The sequence below is a fragment of the Adiantum capillus-veneris genome, chromosome 6 (assembly GCF_014529385.1).
Source record: "Adiantum capillus-veneris isolate H3 chromosome 6, ASM1452938v2, whole genome shotgun sequence".
Classification (NCBI taxonomy): Eukaryota; Viridiplantae; Streptophyta; class Polypodiopsida; order Polypodiales; family Pteridaceae; genus Adiantum; species Adiantum capillus-veneris.
Window position 1 is genome coordinate 117,632,111 of NC_140936.1, and position 23,677 is coordinate 117,655,787.

Sequence of the window (23,677 nt, forward strand, 5' to 3'; positions counted from 1 at the left end):
ACCTGCTCAAAATTGAGTTGCTGAGAGGATGAGGCGTACAATTTAAGAGAGTTCCTAGTAACATCATGGTACTTGGAATTGGGACTCATTTGAATTGAAGGCTTGGAGGCGTCGTTCGTCACAACAATCACTGTTACGGTTTTGGGCCCAGCAGGCCCCAGTCGATGGCACGCTCATGCACCTTTGTCGAGTAGTTGAAAATCTTCTCTTTTGATAAAAGTATCAATGTCCTCCAGAAACATTGAACCCTTGGGGCAGATTACCATGACATTGGTCACCCTAATGAACATAACAATCAACAAAAAAGCACAGCTATAGGCACAAGCACTCCTAGAAAAAGATGCGAGTAGCATCATTACCTCATAAAAGAAAGAATGCCGACCAGATTAGGCATTTGCTAAAACTAATCCCATCGAAATGGCTTCATGCCAAATGTTCAATTAACAGGTGCTTACTCATGACGAAGAATGTTTGAAGCACAGGCAGCCTGAATATACATATCAACCATTGCCATGTGTCATTGCTCATGTTCCGACTTTAAATACACCGAGAAAGAATCATTGGTATTTGTAAGAAAGAAGATGAACATGGTTGACGTGTATGTGATGGCAATCCCGGAAATGATGTTTATGTACATGAACTAGAAGCTTCCCTGCTTTAAAGATAAATTAGAAGCTTCCTGGTGTAGGCATACAGCCACAATGCATAATTTAGCATTGCTCAAAGCTTCGTTTCTTCGACTGTATCCGTCAGAAGCCTCCCGCTCGTCTCTATCGGTAGGAAGGCAACAGCTACTGCACCTAGAAGTGGTACAGCAACAAACAGAGCGACGGCGAGTGCCAGCTCGCAATTTTTGACGAGCTCCACTGCAACCAAGGGGCACAGAACGCCCCCAATTCTTGCAAATGAGTTCGCAACCCCAAGACCCGTTGCTCTTAATTCAGTTGGATAAACCTGCAAGTAATACAACTTACCTTGAAATATATAAGCACCACTACTTGCATCATTCCAACCAAAAGAGAATTCTCTGCATACCTCTGGTGCATAAATATACACAATTGTAAAGGTTCCTGTTATGCATGCACGTCCCATGAAAAGAAGAAAGGTGGTTGTGGTGCTAGCCAGTGGCTGAATGAGAGGAGCCAAAACAGCTCCACAAACAAGGAACAATGCAGACATGGACTTTTTCCGACCAAAACGGTCAACAATAGCTGCAGAGACAAGTAGCCCTGGGAGCTCTGAAATCACAAAAAACAGTATTTTAGCAAGGTACGGACAACACAAAATTAGTGGTATGGTTAGCCGATGTTGACAACAAAGTAGAAACTAACCCACATCATGCTTCATGCAAAGCTAACAGGAAAAACATGCCCACCTATTTAACAGCAGGCCTTTGCCAACTTGAAACAGGATTTCTAAAGAGGAAATGATGAACCACATTCCGGAGGTATTTCTGCAAACCAGTAAGCTACATATGCAGGTTTTGGCTTCAAGCATGCATGCCATTCATCAAGAAAAACATACTGAGCAAGAGTTTGAAGCATAATCAAACTGGCGTCCTCCATCCAGCACTATAATAGATGTAGACTCAAAACTTTGCACATAACAAAAGTACCACATGCTTTTAGAGTTCATGCTTTTCATATAAATTGCTTTTGAAGGGCCAAGGGCCTTTAAATATGAGCCAAGGGCTCATTCTCGGACATGCTTCCGCGTGAAGGTGCAGAGGAAGAAGTACATGCAATATAAAGAAATACCGAAAGGGGCACCAAGGTTTGGAGCCAGTGCTCTCTTGGGGTGGAACTCCGCCACTCCCCGTCTCGTGTCGTGCATCTCTTTTAGTTCAGTGTTATTTAAAGTGCTTAAAGTTGTTCAATCTGTTCTTCTTTTTCGTTGGCACATGGTGCCCGTCCCCGTTACAGTGGTGTCAAAGCTACAGGCGTGTAGCTACAGGCGTGTGCTTTCTAGAAAGTATATTGATCCTACCAAAGAGCAGACAAAGCAAGTTGGCGCTTCCAAGTTTTACCGAGAATTTTATCAAAGAATTTTGGTGCCCCGACCCCGGATTTATTAATTACTCCCACCCTTACTCAATCGTGCATTGGGCAAGCTCCCGTCTTTATCGCTCTGTCTTACAGGGGCCATAAGGAATTCAAGATCACTTGCACGAGAAGGATTTAATTTTTTTTTCAAGCCATCGTTTTTCTCAAAGGCAGTGCCATGTAGTGGTGAAAGTCTATAGCTACCAAGCCGCACACTCCAAGGATTTTGCAAGCTTTCAAGAATTTTTTTGCTCGAAGTTACATGCTTTTTGACATCTTTCTTTGGAGTGCAACTTCTGGCAGAGAGGGGTATCCTGAAATGCTTGCCTCAGAAACCCCATCTAATTACGACTTAAAATTCTTGAGCATCTCTCTACAGTTGTCTCTTCTCGAGCTGATAACCCTGGAGACCCATTGTGCTTTCCCAAGATCATCATTCCCCTACACACCATCCCCATCGACCTATGGGACATTGTCTCTGACCAATTGCATGACGCGGAATACGCAGGTAAAATTTTCTCTCATAAACCGGATAAAGAGAAGCCAAAACCAGGTGAATTCTTGTTTAGGAGGCTTTGCCCTCCCAAGGTACGTTCTTTTGGGTTATCAGTTCTCTTTGTTTGTAAGAAACCAAACTCATTCCATTTTTGTGTGGATTTCACCGCACTGAGGACAAGGATGGTCAAATTCCGAAAGCCAAGACCTCACATGATCATTCCTTTTTGGAGCGTCTACAAGAGGCACAGTGCCTTTCCAAAGTAGACCTGACGAGTTGCCGCCACAAGGTTGGACATTTAAGGAGCAATCCAAAAGAAGAGCCATGCGGTATGCATTGATGTGCTGCGGGCAAAGTAACATATAGCAATGTACGAGAATATGTCCGTCTCAACTCTCAATCTCACTCACACGTATCTGGCTCTGAGTGTCAGAACATGGTCAAGAGTGGAGAAGCCTCTCCTGAAACCGTTGCCCCGTTGCTCGTACGCCCTCACTCTCTGCTCATCTGCTCAACTGCTGCTCAAGGATAGATGCATACAACCACACCAATGTGTGTCTAATCATAATAGTATGGTAGTTTCCAGGCTCTGTGGCATCACCTGCCTTGAAGATAGGCACAATAGCAGACAGCCTCCAAGTCTCAGGCAGACCCTCACATATGACACGATTGAATAGGACTGCAAGAACCTCTGTCAACATATCTGTAGCATGTATAAAGTGCTCTACTAATAGACCATCACGATCATGTGCCCTCCTTGTCCTCATCCTGTCAATGGCCGTCTTTACCATCTCAATGGTAAAGAAGGTACTTGTAGATGGGCATGGCTCACGAGGATTTGGAAGGGGTGTCTATCGAGGGACCGTACATAAGGATGTTGTATACTGACCTGACCCCATACATCGGGGGAAGTAATCACTAGGGAAGGCTCATGAAAGAGACACCATGGCTCTCATGAGTCTCTGCTCAAGAACAATTGGTATAAGTCTCGCTCCATCTGAGCTAGGAACGCTCGCTTCTTTCGTCGCACACGGCGTTAGAAGGCTATCTGAGACTATCTATGATCGATGACACCTTATCAATTGTTCCGAGGCATACTCCCAAGCCAAAGTCTCTGAACAGGCTGAGTGTGTGGGTATGCCTCTGCTGCTACATCATGCGATGTCTCAGTCAGTAAAGTGGTGAGCTCCTCCACTGAAAGTCCATGCCTAGCTGTTGTTCATATCTGCATGGACAGAGTCAATCCCTCGTGTAAATGTATAACAAGTATATGTCCTCCTTGACGTGTGGTTAATACGACTAGAAGGAGACTGAAAGTGTCAAAAGAGCATGATCCACTGCTACACCCACTGGTCTAGGTCCTATTGTTAAATACTTAATGTAGGGGATGCAGCTCAATTCTGCCATGATATAGTCCAATCTGTTGGCACCATGCCTATGTGGAACAACCCAGCTGTTGCAAGAAATTGTTGTAGGCCATTAAGTATGGCCAATCCATGTGAGGCCCCATTTCCATCAAATATCTCCTATATTTAGTGTACTCTTCATCCTGTGAGCATTTGCCAAGCTCCATATCACAGGTATCTAGCTCTCTCAATATCTCATCTGAGGTGTCATAAAAAATTGTATGATGATTTCTTGTGCAGGCATTAAGGTCCCCCAAGAGAATGATGTCACCATCTCTGGAAAACTCTCATATGTCCTCGTCTAATGCAGAGAAAGGGGACTATCCTCTAGGTGCGGCATACACTCATGTGCTGGGGGCAAAGTAACATATAGCAATGTACAAGAATCTGCCCGTCTGAGCTCTCAATCTCACCCACATATATTTGGCCTGATCATCTCTCCGAACAATGTGCACAAGCGGCTGCAACCCTCTACGAATAGGACTCCTACTCCCCTCGACCCTCTACCCCTGTGCTTTGATCTCGTCTCTGCTTGACAAGCTCTCTCCCACCTATATCCAATCACATGTGGCATAAGCTGTCCCAAGGCCTCGTGTGCCTCTCAGTAAAAGACGATGTCTCTCCCCATATAGCTCTCCTCAAATGTCCCTACATCAAGACAAAGTGACCCTTCACAATTCCATGCGGCCATCTTTAGTGTGGTCCCACAGGTCTCGCACCGTCATGCAGAGCATCACTCCAATATCACCACCCTTGCATCTCGGTAAAAAGCAATCTTACCTTTTTCCCTTGCCGCTCTAATATCCCGCATTACCTCTTGCATATGAGCAATCTGCGAGAGCGTGAGGTCATCTCCAAGAAAGATGCCCGTCTTCTTAAGAGTTGGTCGCTTCTTCAAAAAGTCCTTCGCTTCCATGGATGGCAACAAAGCATAAGTGCCCTCCCTTCAAGGTTTCCTCGTTGCTTCCATTTTTTCTTATTGCCCACCCTCCACGCTCTTGTATGCGTCGGCTCATTAACCCCCATCATAGTCATGAGTTCTTTTACCTCTTCATCCACATTATCTTTGTCTTTGAGGCCACAAATTCTCACATATAAGGCACGCACCTGTCTCCTGTGCTCCCTTTCTAGTTTCAAGTTAATAATGGTGGATGTGGATGTCATTTCCTTGCCTTTTCCTTTCTTGGCAATATTGATCCATTTTTTGGCCTCGTCCCCTTTCTGTTGAGTCTTTCCACCGAGGAAATCGTCATTTCTTTGTGTTGCTCCTCCCCCACTTTGATGGCCTGTACTTGCTCTTTAATCGTGTTGAGTTCTTCAATTACTAAGGGTTGAAGTTCTCCCTCTTCAAGCGTGTTTCGTGATCGCACTTCTCCAAGCTCCTTCTTGAGTAACACAATCTCCTCATCTTGGGCCGTCACACAATGTTTAAGTGTGTTTATCTTGCTTTTCTGAGCTGACACGTGTTCTTCAAGTGTCTTTATTGTGCCTAGGAGGTTGCAATTAATCTTGTTGATGGTCTCACACATTTGTTCCTTGCATTTTTTATGGCATACTCCAGAGAGTCCCCCTTGTCAATTTGCTTCTTCATGTTTGAGAACTGCAATAGGAGACGGAGAGGTAGAGGGAGAAAGAGAGAAAATCCTTGAGGGATAGAGAAAACCACACTATGTAAATAGGTGTTTCCACATTATGCATACATATTTATTCCACATTTGTTTACATCTCTGTAATTCTAAACCAATAGGTGTTCCCACATCACGCATACATGTTTATTCCACACCTATCTTCGGTCTCTGCAGTTTTGAGAATTCTGAAACTTCTGAAAAATCTAACAATATCTGGACTACTGACTTTCTGAGTCTCTGAATTATCTGAATTTTTGCAGGGGGAGAGGGGCTGAGGAGTGCGACAGGGGGAAATCTGAATTTTTGCACTGCTGCATTTCTGAGTTTCTGCAGGACTGAATTTCTGCATCGGGGGGGGGGGGGGGGGGGGGGGGGGAGATATGAGGGAGCGCAAGGGGTGGGCTGAGAGAGAAATGAAATGAAATGTTATATTAACGTCTTCAAAAGGCCAAAGTGACCTATGAGACCAGAAAGTTACAATGTGATGGATCTGAGTTACAATGTGATGGATCTAATACAAAGTCAGAGTAACAAAAAGACAAAATAAAATACTATGGAATCCCAAATTGCTAGGTGTGAGCTAAGCAGCTAGGTGGGATAGCTAAATCACAAAAGATCCAGCATCGGTCGCTGGCAGATCTCATCAATCTCCTCCATGGTCAATAGCCTGACCGAGCATCGTCCGTGTCGGGCAAAAGTGATCCAAATCCTTTGATGCAGCCTCCATCGATGCTGTGTAGTCCTCCGCAGTCGTGGGCGTCTGGATCTCCCCAGCTCGGTCGCTCGGTCGATCAATGTGCCTCTGGTGTGAGGCGACGTGCTCCGCTGTGGTAGTAGCTCCTCCGGGTGTCCAGTGGCAGCTCTAAAGAAGTCTGTGGTCTGTCTTTGAGAGTGGCTAGCCTCTCCTCTCATCAAGCTCTCTCTGTGTCTGCGCAGCTCGAGCAAAAACAAGCCCATGCATCTCTGATCCTCGTACTGCATGACTCTGGAGAGTGGTCCAAAGCCCTCTCTGAACAAGCAATGGAAGCGGCCTCGTATCTCGTAGTAGACGGGGCAGTGGCATGTGTAGTGCAACTCTGTCTCAGGCTCAGTGTCGCACAGGGGGCATATCTTGGCCTCTGCTAGTACTCCGCTGTATCTCCCAGTCTCAATCCGCAGCTGGTGTGAAGATGTGCGTATCTAGCCAATAGCACATTGTATTGCATGAGACAAGTGGGTGTCCATGTATCTGGGCCTCGTCACAAAACCGTCCTTCGTAAGCTGGAGAAGATGCTCTCTATAGAAAGCCATCTTCGTGCCCAGCTCCTGTGCTGGCTGTATCCATGTCCTCCTAGCTGAGTCAGGTCCTGGCGGATGAGCCTGGTGATCTCGAACTGTGTAAAAGTCACAGAGGGTGCAGCCAGTGAGTACTGGAAGGGAGGTAGTCTGTCTATGCTGAACCCATGTGCCTGAAACCATGATGTCATCTCCCCATACCAGCATGTTGTATCTCCCTGCATGGCTAACTGTCAAGAGGACTCAAGTGCAAGGCGTGCATATCTGTCTCTAAGAAGTTCCCACATGCGGTGTATGAAGGAGACAGATCTGGTGAGCGCCTCCACCACTAGTGGGGGGGCAGCTAGCTCTGCCCGGATGATGGCACGTGGTATTGAAGCCTTGGCTCTGATGAGCCGCGAGATCATAGAGACTAGTGTCTTCTCCATGTCCCCCCATCCATCAGTGCAACATGTCCTCCCGTGATGGTCCAATGAAGGTCCCCAAATGTCAGCTCCATAGAGCAATGCAGAAGCCACCAAACTGTCAAAGAGAAAGAGCTTCGTCCGAGGTTCCTAAAACTGAACATGTGAACACATCCTCTCCAATCAACCCAATGTTGCATGGGCTGTGGTCAGTCTAGTCTCTGCTGCTCTCCTCAATGAAAATGTTGGTCCATTGAAAACCACTCCAAGGTAAGTGTAAGCATATGTATACTCCACTGTCTCCTGGCCGTATGTGAATGCAGGCGCTGACCTCCTGATCCACTGTGGGGTGGTATTAAATACCATGACCTTGGTTTTACCAAGGTTGACAGACAAACCACTTTCATGGGCGAACCTACGCAAAGCATCCAAGTGACGTTGCATCCCCTCCGGAGAGTCGGAGATCAACACAATATCATCAACATATAACAATAGTGGAATCCATGTCCCTACCAGCTGTGCACCTCTATCACTATCTCTCTCAATGTAGTCAGAAACCTCACACATACATACCAAATAGAGTAGAAGAGAGCGGGCAACCCTGCTTCACCCCAATAGTGGAGTGAACCACTGTAGATAGGCCCTCTAAGGTGCGTACATGCCCTACTACTGACCTGCATAATGCCATGACCCCCCAAATAAGCTCTGTGGGTACTCCCATCTCCTGTAATCTGCGCATCAATCTAGCTCTGGGTACGGTGTCAAATGCTTTGCAGAAGTCCACAGAGCTACAATAGATCCGTCTCCCATGTGATCCACCCTCAATGATGGCTCTGAGTGTCAAGATATGGTCAAGAGAAGAAAAACCTCTCCTGAACCCTGCCTGCCCTGCTGCATGTATCCTCTCTCTCTCTGCCCATCTGCTCAGTTGCTGCTCAAGAATGGATGCGTACAACCATGCCAATGTGTGTCCGATCATGATAGTGCGATAATTCCCACGCTCCATAGGGTCTCTTGACTTGAAGATAGGTACAATAGTAGATAGGCTCCAAGTATCAAGCAAGCCCTCACACATGGCACGGTTAAACATAACCGCTAGAAGCTCTGCTAGTAGATCTCTGGCATGCATGAAGTGCTCAGCCACTAAGCCATCATGATCATATGCTCTCCCAGTCCTCATCCTGTCAATGGCCGTCCTCACCATCTCAAGGTGAAAAAACCACATGTGTGGGGGCATGGATCGGGGGGGGGGGGGGGGGGTCGGGAAGGGGCGGGTGTCCAGGAGCTCTGTACAGAGATGACACGTACTGGCCCCAGGCCTCTGTAGAGGTAATGGCGGGGGGGGGGATGCTCGTGCGAGAGCCACCATGCCTCACGTGAGTCCTGACTCAAGAATAGCTAGTATAGGTCCTGCTCTAGGCGAACCAAAAATGCCCTCTTCTTCCGCCACACTAGGCACAGGAAGTCAATTTGTGACTGTCTGTGAGTGATGTCTCCCAAAAGCACCTCAATCTAAAGTCTAGCTCTAGTCTCGCGGCATTCCTCATCATACTAGCTGTTTTGGGGTATCCTCCCAGAACGGCGTCTCTGCTCAGGCTGGGTGTGTGGGTATGCCTCTGCTGCTGCATCATGTAATGTCTGTGTCAGTATAGTAGTAAGCTCCTCCAAAGGTCGCCCTGGTTCTTCTGTACACAGGTGTCTATAGATCCCATCTATGTATACACAGTCTGTCTCCCGCGTGAAGGTGTAGCGAGTAGGGAACTGCTGCCTGTGGCCTGTGTGCTACACTAAACTAGAAAGAGATGATCAACGACACAAGAGCATGATCCACTCCCACACTAACAGGTTTGGGTCCAACCATGAGATCTTGGAGACTAGAGATGAGACTCGGCTGTGCCATGACATAATCCATTGTGCTGCCTCCATGTCTGTGTGGAGAGCATGTAAAACCCCCCGCATCAGGAAATCTTTGTAGGCCATTCAAGATGACCAATCCATGTGCACTCCCCATATCTATCAAGTGTCGTCCATACTCAGTATGTTCCCCATCCTGTGATAGTCTGGATAGGCCTGTCTCTGCAACACCTAGCTCTCTCAACATCTCCTCTGAAGTATCATAAAAAATTGTCTGATGATGGGCAGTCCTAGCATTGAAGTCCCCTAGAATGATGATGTCACCATCTCTAGAGAACTCCCAGATGTCATCATCCAAAAGAGAAAAGGGGAACTGTCCTCCGGGTGGTGCATACACTAACGTACTCAGGGGAAAGTAGCAAATAGCAACATAAAGATATCTGTCGGTCTCTCCTCTCAATCTCACCCACATGTACCTAGCTTGCTCATCCCTGCGAGCTATATGTATCAATGGCTGCAACTCCTCCTTGAATAACACTGCCACTCCTTCTGAGCCCCGCCCTCTGTGCTCTGATCGTGTCTCCTAAGTCTCCCATCTGTATCCACTAATGTGAGGCAAAGACTGCCCAGGGGACTGATGTGTCTCAGAGTAGAAGATGATGTCTCTCCCACTAAAACTTTCCTCAAAAGCACCCACATCAAGACGCATAGATCCATTACAATTCCACGTAGCAACTTTGAGTGTTGTCCCATAGGTCTCACACTGTCATGTGAAGCGTGGCTCCAATATCACCACTCTTCCATCTCGATAAAAAGCAATCTTACCTTTTTCCCTTGCCGCACTAATCTCTGGCATTACCTCCCGCATATGAGCGATCTGTGAGAGGGTAAGATCATCCCCGAGAAAAATGCCCGTTTTCTTAAGAGTTGGTCTCTTGATCAAAAAGTCCTTCGCTTCCATGGAGGAAAAACGAAGGATGAGTGCCCTTTCTTTTGAGGTTTCCCTCTTGCTCCCATTTTTCTTGTTGCCCACTCTCCAAGCTCTTGAGTGCATCGGCTCATGAACCCCCATCAAAGCCATGAGTTCTTTTACCTCTTCGTCCACATTATCTTTGTCTTGAAGGCCACAAATTCTCACATGTAGAGAGCGCACACGCCTTCTTTGCTCCTCTTCTAGTGTCAGGTTAATTATGATGGGTGTGGACGTTGTTTCCTTGCTTTTCCCTTTCTTGGCAACCTCAATCCATTTCTCGGCCTCATCTGCCTTCTGTTGAGTCTTTGTAATAACGTCCACCCAAGAGGTCATTATTTCTTTGTGTTGCTCTTCCCCCTCTTTGATGGCTCGCACTAGCTCTTTGATCGTGTTGAGCTCTTCTATTACTAAAGGTTGTAATTCTCCTTCTTCAAGTCTATTTCGTGATCATGCCTCAACGAGCTCCCTCTTGAGTGACGCAATCTCTTCGTCTTGGGCCGTCACACGATCTCCCAGTATAGTTATCTTGCTTTCTTGGGCCAACACGCATTCGTCAAGCATTTTTATTGTGCCCAATAAGTTGCGGTTGATCTTGTTAATGGTTTCGGTCATTTCTTCTTTGCACTTTTGAACTACATCCTCTAAGGGGTCAAGCTTATCATTGTGTTTCCTCATGCTTGGTCGCTGTAAAAAACAAGAGGGAAATTTGCGACGGTAGTAGGAGACCACACTACAAGCACCACATTATGCATGCATGTTCTCACACTTTAAGCATACACGGGCATACATTTGCACTTCCTGCAATTTCTGCAAGTCAAGACAAAGTCCCGCTTTCTGCAACTGCCAATTCTGCAGTTTCTGTAAATTCTGCAATTTCTGAATTTTTGCATTTTCAAATTTTCTGTAAATTCTGCTTGCAATTTCTGTTTTTCTGCAGGGCTGAAAGAAAAAACCATTTTCAAACTCTGTTTTCTCAAAAACCTGCACCTGCGGGGGGGGGGGGGGGGGGGAGGGGGGGGATTGCTGGGCAGTGGAGCGCTCTGCCTGCAGATTATTTGATGGGGAGGGGGCTGCAGGTTACGCGCGAAAGGAGGGGGGGTGTGCTGCAGGCTACGCGAGAAATGAAATGAAATGTTATATTAACGTCTTCAAAAGGCCATAATGACCTATGAGACCGAGAGAGAGAGAGAGAGAGAGAGAGAGAGAGAGAGAGAGAGAGAGAGAGGGGAACAATTGAAAGAACAACACTGCATAAGAACAGGCGCCCCTAGCTGTATTTGTGAGCCTACTCACTAAATCTATATAAAACTGGCACATAGGTCACTTACTTATAGCCCCTAGTTGCCAAAAGAAACCACTAGAGCAAATGCTAACAAGGAACTTATGGACTCTAGCCCATGTGGAGCCCTTTCAAAAGCATCTATGTAGAATTCTGCGCTTGCGGCCTGCCATATCAGCACTGATCCGTATGGTTCTGCCACGTTCTGCCATCCTTACCCTCCATACAGGGTCGTCACATTGGCACTTGGTCATATCCCCATAACACCCCTCGCCCACCCCACCCCCCAAAACCTCTCTCGATTACATGTGTCAAACAGACATAGCACAGAAAATCAGTGGACGCTACACCATGGAGACATGCTCCGTACACCATAGAGCATGAAAAAATCGAGATTCAAATGTGTCCCAACATTCTACGCTCGACTTTGGTGCATTTACTAGCCATCACATACTGGTCCAAGATTTTACAGTAGATTCATCCAGGAACAAAAACTGAATAAAATGCTTAGCTACGTAAATGGATGCAATCGTTATCAGCAGACTGATGTTTCCACTTTAACTACTTATCTATAAACCCTGGCTTTGACATCTGCTTTTACCAGCACACCTAGCCTTTAGCCTGATTAAACCTTTTTTCCCCCTGGCTGCAACCATGAAGAGCATTTGAAAGAAGGGCTCAGGGGCCTATTTTGCATCAATCATCAGGCGGATAGGTCACTGGCAAGGTTGAGTCATCTCAATTTGTAACCATCAACAGCTCTTGTATCTGACTGTTGCAGAATAAAGAAATACCTGCGGTGGTGCTTACAGTGGCGGTTCAGGGCCACCATCTCTGTCTTGTGCAGGAGCAATCTAGCTCCCCTATGTAACATTTTTTCATTCAGAAGAGTACTCTTTTAAAATATCTAGGGCTGGATGAAGGAAAAATTATTCTTACAGATTTTCTTTTTACAATATTGTGCACAACTACTCACCTAAACAAATCCAATTCAATGCCTCAGTTTCTCAATGTACGGAGACACTTCTTCAACAGCAAACACCATACTAAGAAAAACTAGCTTGGTTATGCACATGATAAATCATCAGTACTTGATCCCCATTACCCGATGGAGGCTTTTATCAGCTCTTATCAAAGAGCATCTTTTTAAACAGCATTAAGGTAATGCCAACTGGTAGATTCTTTGCAGTCTTATCATTATCAGCTTTCTGATGAGAGAAAATCTTACAGTCGATTCAAGTAATTATAGCTCATTATAAGTATTACCTGCAAAGCTTGTCACCAGTGCACCCTTGTATAAATCAGAGGACCCTACAGTCTGGGCAGCATTGACAGCTGAGCCACAACTTGATGCTGGGTCACTCAATTGTGTGGTCAACAGAACCAATCCATAATAGGTGAAAGCGTTGGCAAAGAAAACAAGCCAGAGTAAAAGAGTTGATCTGATCATGGATGGTGAGAAAAGAGCCTTGACCAGGCGCACTGCTTCATTGAATAAATCCCCTTTTCCATGATCATGTACAGCAACAGCACTTTCTTGATCAAGTTGTCCAACAGGCAGTGCTTTTTTATTGACACGAGCCATCCATCTAAGAACATCTAAAGCCTCATCTGCCTTGTTTTTTGCCATGAGGTATCTTGGTGATTCAGGAACAAGTGGGTAAAAAACAAGTAACACCAGAAGAGGTGCAGACGAAAGCCCCAGAAGCCATCTCCAGCCTAATGACGGCATTATAGTCTGCATTACAATGTCTTTTAATACTTAGCAGCATTGATAATTGCTTAAAGGCAATTAAAAGGCCACGTACCAAAATACATTTCAAAAATTCAATTGTAGCATTCACAATTCGCAAGCAATGTCACCTTGAGTAGTAGCAAAACTAAAATTTGTCTGCATGGCTGAAACCAGTCATTCACACAGGTATCATTGTGATTGCTAAGTTATCTTTTCTTTCTCTCTCCCTTTCACCTCTCATCGCAAGTCAGTTTTTTTTTCGCATGGAGTTTTACAGATGTAAAGTGAAGTCATTGCACATGATGTGATTGGAGCTAGTTGTGGTAATGATTAATGCATTTGAACAGCAGCTCACTGTTAAAGACTTATGATGTTGAACTAATTGATGCACAACTATAAACCCCTCACTCAGACAAGGCATGAGTGCAAACCACCTTGCCATCCCACCCTTACCCCCCCCTTCTTTTTCCCAGGCCAACCCAACAAAAATCATCATGCTCACATCTCTGTTGGTTGTCTCAACTCTGCCCCAATCCGTGCCTTCTCCAATCGCCCCACCCACTTGCCTGCACATAGCAAAACTCCTGTGCTCCCTATCCCCCTTGTCTACAATCACCTGAATTCACATGATAAGAGATCATCTTGAGGTTTGAAAGTATAGATGCCCTAATATATTGGTGGTTGAGAAATTTATTTGGCATACACCGTACACACGACCATTAATATGCACTCAAGGAGAGGGATGTAGAGGTCAGCCCAAGATAAGGGCTGAGCGGATATTATGTGATGGTCAGTTAGGATAATGAAATAAGTGCCAAGAGAGAAGGCTTCCATGTATCCACTGCATGAATTAGCACAACCTATTTCCATAGATTTGCAAAAATCAATACTCATATTTTAGAAGTGACCATTCTCCTACATGAAAACTTTCAACTCTCCAAGAACCATGCACAAATCCATCGTCGATTGATATGCTGGTTACAGCAACTCTTCATTACGGTACGGAGATTTGGGGCACCTAGTCTCTACCATAAGCAGCTCCAAAGAAGAGGGTTGACAGAATAATAGAGGTGAAATCCCTCAAGATTGGCAGCAGAAAACAAGGTTTTCTGTGATAGAATCTCTTTAAACTGAGGGTCGATGCAAAAAAGCAGCAAATTAAAATAAGTTATCGCACTGAAATCCAAGAGTTCCTTGGCCTTTTTGCTCTGATACCATGAAGAAAATGAAGAGACGATGTCACAAACTGCTGACGTGTCAAGCCACTAAAGACCCAGTGGGTTGGGATTTCCGAGACCCAACCCTAGCCGACCTGCAAATCCTGGCCGAGGGGCCTAAACCCTACAAGAAGAAACAGTAGAAGCAGCAGAAGAAGTTTGACCAGCTTGCAAAGACTTGCCGAGTGGCCTAACTTTAAAGAAGAGTTCCCACCAACTTATGGGACCTCGTCTGATGGGGCCCTACACACAAAAATCCTTGCGTGGACAGAAAATGATGTGGCCTGGCTGTACGGACTGCCCCCCGCGAATCGCACTGACATGCCACATGGCAGGCTGTACGACAGTCCGCGTCTTGTGTTGCAGTAGATGACGTGGCAAGTGTACAGACAGTCCGTGATTTGCGTTGGGTTGCTGACGTGGCAGCTGTACAGAAATTACGCTGGCCGCTTTTGGGTCGGATGCTTTTGAAACCAGATGCTTTTAGACTTATCGCTTTTCATGCCTAGGGCCTTTAGATCTGTGCCATGGGCTCATTCTCTTGCACGTTTTCCACGTGGAAGTGTGGAGGACAGAGTACTGCCATTGTGTTGAGTTCAAGCAATATAAAAAAATACCGAAAGGGGTGCGAGGGTTTGGGGCCAATGCTCTCTTGGGGTGGAACTCCGCCACTTCGTGTCTCGCGTGTCGAGCATCTGTCACGTGACACATCCAACCCTATGTGTCCGTGGACAAGCTACAGCATGATCAGGGTTCAGTCAGTCTAGTCAGTCTAGATTAGAAGTGATCTAGCACTTTTTGTGAGTCTATTCGTAGACCGTGCATGCCCAGTCACTTAGCATAGAATCCATAGATGCATATCCTCTGGTTGCACACAGCATGATCATCAGTATTCCCTTCAGAATCCATCAGATTCCATCAAGGGAATTTTCCAGTGCATTTAGCCTATTTTACCTATTTTTGTTATTTTTCACTTATTAATTTAAGTGACTTTCCAACAAAAGTAGGTAGGGCAATTTTGCTAAGTTTGTATATAAGCAAACCCAAGTTAGCACTCAATGGTAGAAGAGGCAGCAGGAGCACCTTGCTCAACAGGCAACTTCTCAGCAGATCCAAGGACTTCTAGCGCTTTTGCTTCACAATAGCTTGGCTAGCGTTTTTGGACAAGACCACAACAGATCAGCGTAGCGTTTTTGAATTTGCAGAATCACGGCGACAGAAACACCAATTTCAGCCCCTAGAGTTTTGTATTTGTAGCACCACCTCAGCGTTTTTGCAGATCATCGGGACAGAAAGTCAAGTACCATCAGCGTTTTCAGTTTTCAACAGTTAGACATCGCAAATCAAGTCCCGAACCTCGCAGATCTCACCTTCCCGCAGCAGTTCCTCGCCGCACGGTCAATTTCCGCAAGGTTTACAGTTTCAGCCCGGAAAATGCAGATTTCAGCATCTGCGTTTTCAGCGCGTCGTCGTCGCATCGTCGTCATTGACATCGTCATCGACATAGAGTCATAATTCAGCACATAGAACATTTGCAGATTTCAGCCCTAAGCGTTTTTGGACAGCGGTAGAGAGATTGTAGATTTCAGCCCTTAGGTCGGTCTCGTCATCACCGTCGTCATCGCCAACATAGCCTAGACTTGCATCACCATTGTACCAGATTGTGCAATCATAAGTAGACCATTCTCGCCAACAAGAGTGGGGCCTTTCGGAGGAGGGTTTTACAATGTCTCTGGTGTCGTATCTCTCTTCTCTCTCTATCTCTCAGTCTCATACACTTGCACGAACAGTGTCCATTCACTTTGTTTGTGATCATAGCACTTTCTCATTAAGAACGGAAGGCTCTCCCTTCCATAAGAACAAAAAGAACCTTGAGCACAGTTCGGAGCACTCATCTTGAGCAAAGCGCAAACATTCATTCCGCTGCACCTAACATTGATATCAGAGCTTTGGCAGTGTTCTGTATCACTCAAGGAAAGAACCACAAGAATCACAAGAATTTTTTTTGCTTGTTGCGGTCGCACGAACCCAAGTTCGCTTGGGCGTATCGATTCCTAATCATGTTTTTGAAGAGTGACAGGAATCCCAAGAAAGAAGGGCTTGTCCAACCTCCCCTTGTGTCTTTTTTCACTCATTGAGAGCGGACCATGCACTTAGCGGCTAGCCAATCGACGTGAGGTGGGAAAAAGCAACCTTGGTGTGAGCGCAAGGCCGCTAAGGGGTGCACCCGCGGAAAAGAGTAGCACTCGGATGAAGAGAAGATCCTTCTCAAACACGGTTTGCAAGCGAAAGAAAACCTCAAGACCTCAAGATCCTCAAGAACCCAAGAACTCAAGACCCGCAAGAACCCAAAGTCCCTCGTGAACTTAAGAACCCAAGACCACAAGAACCCACGACTTCAGAATGGTCATCACTCGAACCGGAATGGATACTTCGCTTGGAGGTGATGAGCATGAGAGAGGCGAAGAAGAATTTTCCACACCAGGAGGTTTTTCCGACCCTCCCCTTTCCACATCTACGTCAAGGATTGCACTAACTCCTATGGAGGCTTTGGAGCAATTGTTTCTCAAACAGAATTTAGAACGCGAAGCAAGAAATGCAACAAGAATGGCAGAAATGAAACGCAGACACACAAGACAAAGTAGAAAGAGAAGCAGAGAGAAAGGCAAGACAAGAACAGAGCGAGAGACGCATGCAAGAGTTCTTGCGACTCTTTTCTCACGTACCGGCACAGATGCAAGAGATTCAAGAGTCGGAGACTCTCTCAGTCTCTTCTTCTCCAAAGCATGACACACAGGATTTGCATGATGATAAGCATGATGATTTGAATGATAATGATGAGCATGCTGATTTGCATGATCAAGATGTGATTTCTCACAAGCATGATGATTTGCATGAAGAAGATGTGATTGTTCACAAGGATGATGTGTTAGTGGATGCTTTTTCTAGCGAAGCTAACCTCGTTGTAGATTCGATCAATCACGAAGAACCGATCTTGGCTTTCGAGTCGAGGTCCAAAGAACCCCCACAGGATGATTCGATCACTCAGGAAGAACCGATCTTGGCTCTCGAGCCTAGGTCCAAAGAACCCTCACAGGAAGTAATATGTGTTCGCATGATTGTTCCGCACGCATTGTTCGAATGTTTCATTCGTGACCGTTTCCTGTATTTTAGTCAGCATCTTTATGTGATCCCTTTTCCTAGGCATGACATATTGTGTGTTGAGCACGTTTCTCTCATGGATGAGCACGAATGTATGCACATTCCTCATGAAAAGCTGAAAAATATATATGTAAGGAAGTCACATTCCATGTCTCTTTCTTGGCACGACACAGTTTCCGAACGAGCACATGAAAGTATGAGCACCAAGCATGGGCATTTCCATTGTGAATTGCCACAGTTGATTGCTCTAGATCATAAGAGAAAGATTCGATCTCATTGTTTGCGTGTATGTGGTGAATGGTTTGGCATTCCGTCTATTGGTTCATTTACATTGCATGCACAGTCTTTAGAGAAGACAAGATTTTTTCCACTCACTTTACGTGGAATGGGTATGTTCATGGTTTTGTGTTGGAAATGGTTTCAGGAATTTTCAGCTATGGAGATTCTTGAAGATGGAAGAAGCACGACTCTCGACGAAGTTGAAGCATCGAAAGAGCCACACAAGACTTTGTGTCGCTTTCGGCGCAGCCCAAAGAAGCAGGCATTGCAGACCTTTATGAAGTTCAAGTACCGCACGACCACACATCGGAGTGGGCCGGCGAAGAGTCCCTTCCAGGATTCCGGATACTAGTGGGGATCTCCCTCGACGCCATACAGTTCGGTACCAGTACCTCACTTTGAGAAGGAGGGGATGTCACTTTGAAAAGGAGGGGATGTCACGTGACACATCCAACCCTATGTGTCCGTGGACAAGCTACAGCATGATCAGGGTTCAGTCAATCCAGTCAGTCTAGATTAGAAGTGATTTGGCACTTTTTGTGAGTCTATTCGTAGACCGTGCATGCCCAGTCACTTAGCATAGATACATATCCTCTGATTGCACACAGCATGATCATCAGTATTCCCTTCAGAATCCATCAGATTCCATCAGGGGAATTTTCCAGTGCATTTAGCCTATTTTACCTATTTTTGGTATTTTCACTTGTTAAACAAAAGTAGGTAGGGCAATTTTGCTAAGTTTGTATATAAGCAAACCCAAGTTAGCACTCAATGGCAGAAGAGGCAACAGGAGCACCTTGCTCAACAGGCAACTTCTCAGCAAAACCCAAGGACTTCTAGCGTTTTTGCTTTTGGCTAGCATTTTTGGACAAGATCACAGCAGATCAACCTAGCGTTTTTGCATTTGCAGAATCACGGCGACAGAAACACCAATTTCAGCCCCTAGCGTTTTTTATTTGCAGCACCACCTCAGCGTTTTTGCAGATCATCGCGACGGGAAGTCAAGTACCATCAGCGTTTTCAGTTTTCAGCAGTTAGACATCGCAAATCAAGTCCCGAACCTCGCAGATCTCACCTTCCCGCAGTAGTTCCTCGCCGCACGGTCAGTTTCCGCAAGGTTTACAGTTTCAGCCCGGAAAACACAGATTTCAGCATCTGCGTTTTCAGCGCGTCGTCGTCGCCTCGTCGTAATCGACATCGTCATCGACATAGAGTCAGAATTCAGCAAATAGAACATTTGCAGATTTCAGTCCTTAGCGTTTTTGGACAGTAGTAGAAAGATTGCAGATTTCAGCCTTGATCGGTCTCGTCATCACCATCGTCATCGCCGACATAGCCTAGACTTGCATCAGTCTCATGCATCACCATTATACCAGATTGTGCAATCATAAGTAGACCATTCTCGCCAACGAGAGTGAGGCCTTCAGAGGAGGGTTTTACGTCTCTGGCGTCGTATCTCTCTTCTCTCTCTATCTCTGTCTCATACACTTGCACGCACAGTGTCCATTCACTTTGTTTGTGATCACAGCACTTTCTCATTAAGAACGGAAGGCTCTCCCTTCCATAAGAACAAAAGGAACCTTGAGCACAGTTCGGAGCACTCATCTTGAGCAAAGCGCAAACATTCATTCCGCTGCACCTAACAGCATCTCTTTCAGTTTAGTGTTATTTTAAGTGCTAAAAGTTTGTCTCACCTGTTCTTTTCCGTTGGCACGTGCTGCAGTGTAACAGGGAATGGGCGGAATGCAGCCCAAATGTTCCGATACGGCGTTCCGACGAGTTCTGTTCCCGAAACGGAGTCGGGAACGGAACGCCGTTCCGGAACGGGGTGTCCGGAACGGGAGGGAACGAGGCGGAACGGCGGAACGCGGGACGGAAAGAGCAAAAGTAGGCATTTGGGGCAAAAAAGTAAGCATTTGGGAACTAATTTGGGCCTGTTTGAGGGGCATATTTGAGGCAGTTTCAAGGCAAGTTTCAGGAAAAATTTGGGGGCAATTTTGGGGTTGTTTAAGAGTTGATTTGGGACTAAGCTGAATGGAGGTAATTCAAGCCTTACTTTAGTCGACCGTTCCGTCCCCGTTCCCGTTCTGGCCCCCTCTCCTCCTCCCCGTTCCCGTCCCGTTCCGGACCCTCCCGTTCCCCGTTCCTCGTTCTTGTTCCAGGTAACTATGACATGGTGCCCTCGCGTTACAGACGAGCACACAAGAGAGGAGACACACACAATGTGAGAGGGAAATAATGACTCAAGAATATTAACTCGTTAACCTAAGAGAGTGCTCCTACAACTCGGTAATGAGAATAAGGGGCCAGTCACTTATTTACCGATACTTGACCTGGAGTCCTCATTAAGGGGGGGCACCTAGTGTAAGGCTGAGTTTGGGCTAATGAAAGTGCCACCTCCTCAAAATAATGCACATGGCAATAAAACCTAATAGAAGTGCCACATCAGCTAAAAATATACCACATCAACATAAAAGCTAATAAATGGGAAATATGGAATCAAATTGCATACATAGGGTAATTGTGGCCATACAACCATGAGAAGCAACCAAGAATGCCACCATCTGGTGATGACATACCTATTACAAAAAAACTGTCTAGAGAGAAAATTATATTTAGAGCGAGAGTCCGCGCTCTAGAGAGAAATATGAAATGAAATGTTATATTAACGTCTTCTAAAGGCCATATTGACCTATGAAACCAGAGAGTTACATCATGGTGAATCCGATACGGAGTTTGAGTAAAAAAGAAAGAAAGAAACTAACTAGACAGAAACACTACTAGAGTTGTAAAAGGCGTGTATCAAGAGCCTGAGAGGTACATATACAAAAAGTGGGTGTGTATATCTCAGAGAACAGATACAAAATGGTGGATATGTGTACCAAAAACCGCGAAAGGCTTGCATCGGTCACTTGATGATCGTGTCGATGTCCTCCATGGTAAGAGTCTGCACAAGGCATCTGCCATGTCTAGCCAATATAGAGTTGATCCTTTGCTGCAGCCTCCTCCCTCAATGGGAGCATCCCCTCATCCTAGGCCTCTTGGATCTCCCCACAAAGAGAGAGAGAGAGAGAGAGAGAGAGAGAGAGAGAGAGAGATGAAATGAAATGAAATATTAACGTCTTCAAAAGGCCAAAATGACCTATGAGACCAAAAGGTTACATGTGGTGAATCTAATATCAAGTCTCGGTACAGAAAGTACAAAGAACTGAAAAGAAAATAGTGGGTAGGTGGGGTGAAAGCTGATACAAAGAGAAGACAAAGGGTGAGCTGATACAATGGAGCTCTCTGACAGTCGAGGCATCATATACATATACATCAGTATCCGGGACGGCTCCTATGTCGCGCCAGTATGGTATGGATCCTCTGTCGCAGTCTGCGTTGATATCGAGAGGGCCCTCTCATCCGTGGCGACGGGACCGCCCCAACACTATCGCCCAATCAAGCAATATGCCTCTAGTACCTCTGGTGTTGTTATGCTGTGGGGGCTGCTCGAACTCCTCTGTCTGTGACTGAAAGAAATCTGTGACCTTCCACTATCCCTAGATCTCTCTTATTGTGCCCCTCTTCAAGAGGTCCTCTCTGTATTTGCGAATCTCCAGTAAGTATAATCCGAGGCATCTCTGATCCTGGTATCTCATGACTATAGAAAGTGGCCCAAAACCCTCTCTGAATAGACAGTGAAAGCGGCTTGGTATCTCATAATGTAGCTCTGTCTCTGGCTCTATTTGGCACACCTGACACATCTTGGACTCAGCGGGTACTCCTCTAAATCTGCTTGTCTCGATCTCTAGCTGATGTCAGGATGTGCGTATCTGACCAATAGCACATCATATCCCGTGGGATAGATGAGTATCCATGTATCCTGGTCTAATCACAAAACCATCCTCCGTGAGTTGGCGAAGATGCTCTCTATAGAAAGTCATCTTCGTACCTGGCTCTATGTGTAGGTTGTATCCATGTCCTCTTCATATCCAACTGAATCAAGTCTTGTCTGATGAGCCTGGTAATCTCTGCCCTTGTGAGGGGGATGGAGGGTGCATCCACAGAGTACTGAAATGGGGGTAGCCGGTCCATACTAAAGCCATGTAACTGAAACCAAGATGCCATCTCTGCATACCAACATGATCTATCTCCTTGCAATGCCAACTATCGCGAAGACTCTAGTGTTAATCGAGCATACCTGTCTCTAGGGAGAGCCCAAGTGCTATGCATAAATGAAATTGATCGAGTGAGTGCCTCCACTACCAATGGAGGAGCAACGAGCTCCGCCCTAACAATGTCCTATGGTACTGAGGCCTTGGCCCTAATCATCCGAGAAATCATAGACACCAATGGCTTCTCCATACATCTCCATCCATCAGTACTGCCAGCTCTGCTATGATAATCAACTGAGGGGCCCCATATCTCCATTCCGTATAGCATGGCCGAAGTGACCAAAGTGTCAAAGAGCCAAAGCTTTGTCCGAGGTTCCTGGAACTGAACCTGCGAACATATCCTCTCAAGTCTCCCCAATGTTGCATAGGCTCCGGTCAATCGCGTATCTGTTGCACGCCTCAGGGAAAATACTGGACCACTGAAAACCGCCCCAAGATAAGTGTATGTATCTGCATACTCCACTGTCTCTCGACCATATGTAAAAGTGGGAGCGGACCTCCTTACCCACTGCGTCGTGGTGTTAAACACCATTACCTTGGTCTTACCAAGGTTCACAGACAATCCACTGTCCCGTGCAAATACATGCAATGCATCCAAATGATGTTGCATCCCTTCTGGAGAATCGGAGATCAGCACAATATCATCAGCATATAATAGCAACGGAATCCATGTCCCTGCAAGCTGCGGACCTCTATAACCCTATGTATGTACATAATCTGAAAACTCATCTACATATATCCCAAAATTGAGTCGGGGATAGGGGACAACCCTGCTTCACCCCAATGGTGGAGTCACATATCGGACATACCCTAAGTAGTGCGTACCTGTCCTACCACTGTCCTGTATAAAGCTAAGATCCCCTAGATCAGCTCTGTGGGCACCCCCATGTCTTGCAATCTGCGTATGAGTCTGACTCGTGGCACTGTATCAAAGGCTTTGCGGAAATCCACAAAGCTACAATATATCCTCCTGCCATGGTGTCTACCCTCCTCAATAATCGCTCTGAGTGTCAAAATCTGGTCAAGAGTGGAGAAACCTCTCCTAAACCCTGCCTGTCCTGCTGCCCGTATGCCCTCTCTCTCTGCCCATCCACTTAACTCATGCTCAAGAATTGATGCATATAGCCTAGCCAGAGTGTGACAAACCATGATGGTTCGGTAATTCCCAAGAAGCATAGGATCTCCCGACTTGAAGATAGGCACAATAGTGGACATACTCCAAGTCTCAGGGAAACCCTCATACATGGCTCTATTAAACATCATAGCAAGAGGCTCTGCAAGCATATCTCTAGCATGGATAAAGTGCTCTGCTACCAGACCATCATGATCCTGTGCTCTTCCTGTCTTCATCGTGTCAATGGCTTTCCTTACCCTCTCAACAGTAAAGAAACTACATGTTTCTGGGCATGCCTCTGGAGGGTCAGGCAAAAGTGGCTGCCCCGATGCTGTATAGAGAGATGTAGCATATTCCCCCCATGTCTCTATGGAAGTGATGGCTGGCGATGGAGAGTGCTCATTGAAAAGCCTCCATGCCTCACTAGAGTCCTGACTCATAAACAGCTGATACAAATCACGCTCTAATTGAGATAGATAAGCTGTAACAAACTGCTGATGTCTCAAAGCCCTGAAGAATGGAGTCAACTTGCAGATGTTGGCCGAGGGGCCTAAACCCTAAGAAGAACAAGAAGAAGTCCTACCAACTTATGAGGACCCCGTCCGACGGGGCCCCAAGTGACATCAGGGAAATAAAGTAGGACATACACACACACA

The 23,677-nt window shown here is 46.0% G+C and overlaps 1 protein-coding gene across 1 annotated transcript in view; it reads right to left on the bottom strand.

Moving 5' to 3' along the window:
- Positions 1-407: 407 nt before the first annotated feature.
- Positions 408-23,677, bottom strand: part of NIAP (Major facilitator superfamily protein) — a 47,082-nt gene continuing 23,812 nt past the window's right edge. Inside the window, exons 4-6 of the mRNA XM_086514712.1 lie at positions 12,624-13,095; positions 1,036-1,238; positions 408-954 (exon numbers count right to left, since the gene is read on the bottom strand). Coding sequence (XP_086370838.1) covers positions 721-954; positions 1,036-1,238; positions 12,624-13,095 — 909 coding nt within the window. The 3' untranslated portion in view covers positions 408-720. The remainder of the gene's footprint in view (positions 955-1,035; positions 1,239-12,623; positions 13,096-23,677) is intronic.